General features: G+C 43.4%; 1 protein-coding gene across 1 annotated transcript in view; it reads left to right on the plus strand.

Annotated features, from left to right (window-relative positions):
• The first annotated feature begins 224 nt into the window (after positions 1-224).
• Positions 225-3,984, plus strand: part of LOC122329297 (phosphatase and actin regulator 3-like) — a 19,969-nt gene continuing 16,209 nt past the window's right edge. The window contains exon 1 of the mRNA XM_043225531.1: positions 225-694. Coding sequence (XP_043081466.1) covers positions 415-694 — 280 coding nt within the window. The 5' untranslated portion in view covers positions 225-414. The remainder of the gene's footprint in view (positions 695-3,984) is intronic.

The raw sequence follows: 3,984 nt of genomic DNA on the forward strand, positions 1-3,984 counted from the left end.
TTATTATTATTATTATTGTAGGCTAGCCTAGTACTGATTTGAAAAATAAATTAACTCTTTCTATTATATTTACACAAGCAAGAACACCTTTTATTCGACTATTATTTTTAATCTGACAATTTATATCTGAAGTTTTTGATTGATGCATTCCGTCACCTCTCCTCCAACATCACAAAGATCCCACAAGAGGGCGTCACAGACTAACTCTTCTTTCACTCCTTCGACAAATCACTAACATTCTTGAATCTGTTTCAGATAACGCCGATTGCACGACAGACGACGGCGATTGTTAATGCATTTTTTTTTATTTTTTTTTTAAACCCACGAAGCATGCCCTACAGCGCGAACACGACTCGCTGTTGCATTAAAATGCATTAAAACCACGTTTGACCCAGTGATTAATAACGCTAATAAATGCGAGCGCTTCCAGATGCGCCTCAGTCGTCCTCAGCGCGCGCGGGGCACGCGCACTGCTCTCCTCCTCCAGCGCTGTCAAACCGAATCACGTCCGTCGCCGCAGCACGCTCGCCGCTCGTATCCGCGCGCGCAGGTCGGCTTCTCCGTGTTCCAGCGTCCGCTCCCATCTCCATGGCCACATCAGATGCATCGGAAGATTGCGTTGTGCAGAGAGGAAGATCTCAGAGCGACCCGAGCATCCTCGCCGACACTCGCGTCGCTTACACGAACAGCGCAGGTGAGCGAGACGGGCAAAATGCGCGTTTTACCGCCGCGGGGGGATAGTTGGGAGCGTCGGGGAAACGCTGTACAAATGCTTTGCTTTTACCCAAGCTGTTGGCGAAACGCGGCAGGCATCGTGCAGACTGCGCTGGTGCTGATGCTGCTGTGACGCGCTGCGCGGGCTTCCCCGTGACCGATGCATGCTTCGGCTCGCGCATCCTGAAACGTCCAGCCCGATGAGCTCGTTTTAGACGCCGGCCCAGTCTTTTCTTCTTCTTTTTTTGCCCGGCAGCGCACGCTACTGATCACAGAATCTTTTACTGACCTTTAGCTGCGTTGAGTAACATTCACTAGACTGTGATTCATCCTGGGTGACTGGACGAAGCACGAGCTGCTTCAAGTTCCAGCAAAGTGTTTGTAATGGCTTCGTTTGAGGGGATAAATACAATCAACGGAGACAGGCCCGATCCATCACAAAGATCCTTTCCGACCGGGCAGCTGTTGAGTGCCAGGATGCTCAGAGAAAGCAGCTGCTGGTAGAAGCGGTTGTTGCTTCTGACTAGTTCTGCTCAGTTTGTAGTTCTGTAGAGGTGGAAATGCATTAGCATCTGTTTGATTGGCCGTGTCTATCTCTGAGATTCGTGATAGGCTATTATTATTAATAAATGTAGGCCTACTTCTGCTTCACTTTCCATTAGAGCGTGGAAACTCGCTCGCCCTGGAAGGCTAATGTGGGATTAGTGATTGAAATGTGTTAAAAGCTCTTTGTTTGGACACAGACAGGTGGTGAACGTTTCTCCTTGGATTTGGTGCTAATCACATCAGTAACATATCAACGGAGTAATATAGTCATAACTGATGCACGCTTTCCTAAATGATGTGGTGTTTACTGGATACTGCCGTATTATCACTGAATGCAGAACTTTATTTATATCTTCCTGTAATACAGATATTTGATGAATATCTCTTGTGGTTTATTATGTGAAGTTGATGCAGCTAACCATAGTTAAGGGAAGTTTTTATTTTATTTTTCGGAGGTAATGCATAACAGTGTCACATTACTCCATAGATAAGTAACTAACTGCATTACTTGCTAATATAAATGCATTTTATTACTTTTCTATTGCTTTTTTTNGTTTTAACATGGGAACAGGAGACTAATGTAATATAAATAACTTAATTTGCAAAATGTAACTCAGATATTTCACTGTAAAGTTATGCACTACTTTAAAAAGTAATCTGATTACATAACTTACAATGCATAACATTACCGCTTTGTTGTGCAACTGTAGTGCTCTTTAAATGTTTAAACCCAAGGTAAAATGCACTTGTAGAAAATACTGTTTTAATTCAATAAAACATCACTTTCGCGAGAACGCTTTCATGGTTGATTATGAACAATTACTAAAATAATAAAAGCCGTTTAAAAAAGAAAACTTGGTTGGTTATGCAGAAGTGGGCCTACATTAAACATCTCTTTTCTTGTCAAAGTGGGTGGCTCTTGGCCTTAATAAGCCACAAACTCTTACTAACTGCCGGTGTCCTGAGTTTCCAAGCAGGGAGAGTGAGAAAACATGGCAAACGCTATAGATGCACCATAGACAGTAAATTAAATTTCCATGTACAAAGTTTGATTGCGCTTTGCAATCTAGAACATATATAACGATTCGATTTGCATCACTTTCATGAATTAAATAAAACCAAAAAGCAAACGCACTCATGATGCACATTCTTTATTCATTATTTTGTAGAATTAAATCAAACGTCGCCATCTCGCTCCGACCGAAACGACTTCCAAACGCATGAATGCTTCTCAAAAAATGCTTGTAAAAAAGCTTTCCAGGAGGGCTTGAACACGACCACGCTAACAAGAGTCAGACATATTGGACAGGCTGCGATGATGCCCAATGTTGCGGCGCTGCAAAAATCAGTATTGTAGTGGAGACAAGCTCATTCAAGCCTGAGTCTAGGCAATGAGGAATGAGTCCAAGTCAAGAAGAGGATGAATCAGAGCAGATCTTATACACCAGTCAGCACAGCCCATGCAACTGATCGTAACAAGACCAAGACCAAACATACTGGACAATATGCGTTTTTTCAGATTACGAGAAGATTTCTTCATCAGTCCGTATAATCACATCTCAGTGCACATCCGAATATTGGCAGCATGCTGCATAACAAACTGCGACACGGCAGCGATGCCACTGGCCAAGCTTTCTCGTCTCTTTCACTGATGAGAACGAGCCTTTCATCCCTGCAGCACACCCACTGCGCCTTTGATGTCGCCTCTTGAGCCTGCACTTGAGAAACCGTGCCAAAGCCCTCATTCGAAAAGACAGAGATAAACAGATACTGTACAGGAGAAATGCTGAAAAGAGGACATGACGAGGTTTCCTAACTAGAGAAAGCATCAGCTGTGCAGCAGATGCGTAAATGTTTGGGCCACGTTTATGTACTGCGGTCCAAACAGATAGAGATGTCGAGCTGCGCGGTCAAACAGATTGTTTAGGGTTGAAGACGAAATCTGTCTGCACAGATGTAGCCCACACTAGCTAACCATTGACCCCTTAATGACACATTCTCCCAACCAGTCAGCGCAGTACTGTTGAGAGCTGAGAGCCCTTCCTCCACACTGTGGTGGGCAGAAGCAAGCCACTGAAGGGTCTTTTAAACTTGCTGCAGTGTGTTGTTGACTGGACAGGATGTAGAGACTGACTCATCGGCTGCTGAAGCAACATTTCATATAGGCCATGAACTGTAATTTCCTCTGACATTCACTTGTCTCGAATTGATTATCTGGGTAATGTCATATTGTAATGATTTGTGCATGTAATATAGAGCTACAGGGATGATGTAATGTTGTAGGCCAAAACCTAGAAATGGGTTCGCGTTTTAGCACTATTCAAGCTCAAGATTTTTCTATGACATAGAATAACTCCCTTGTGAGTTGCTGTTGCTCCTGATGTTCAGTGGCAGCCCTCTAAAGTCTTCTACACACTGCATGATTTTGGCGATCTTATAAGATCATTGCAAATGATTACTCTGTGCGACATGGGTCTAATAAACCTGGGCACTACGTGCATGCAGACTATGCAGTGATAAATGTATTGACCTGTAGGCCATGACCCATGTGTCTATACAAGAATAAAACGTCATTAGTATGCGCTGGTGGTAAACAGAAAGAGTATGATGAATCACGTAGTTGGAGGTTTTTGTGTGCTCAAATAAAGTGGAAGGGGAAAAAGAGAAAGGGAAACCAGTTTGAAGTAAGCAGTTTTATGTTTTAGCGCCATGTTGCATTGCTTT

Source organism: Puntigrus tetrazona, chromosome 23, assembly GCF_018831695.1.
Source record: "Puntigrus tetrazona isolate hp1 chromosome 23, ASM1883169v1, whole genome shotgun sequence".
Lineage (NCBI taxonomy): Eukaryota > Metazoa > Chordata > Actinopteri > Cypriniformes > Cyprinidae > Puntigrus > Puntigrus tetrazona.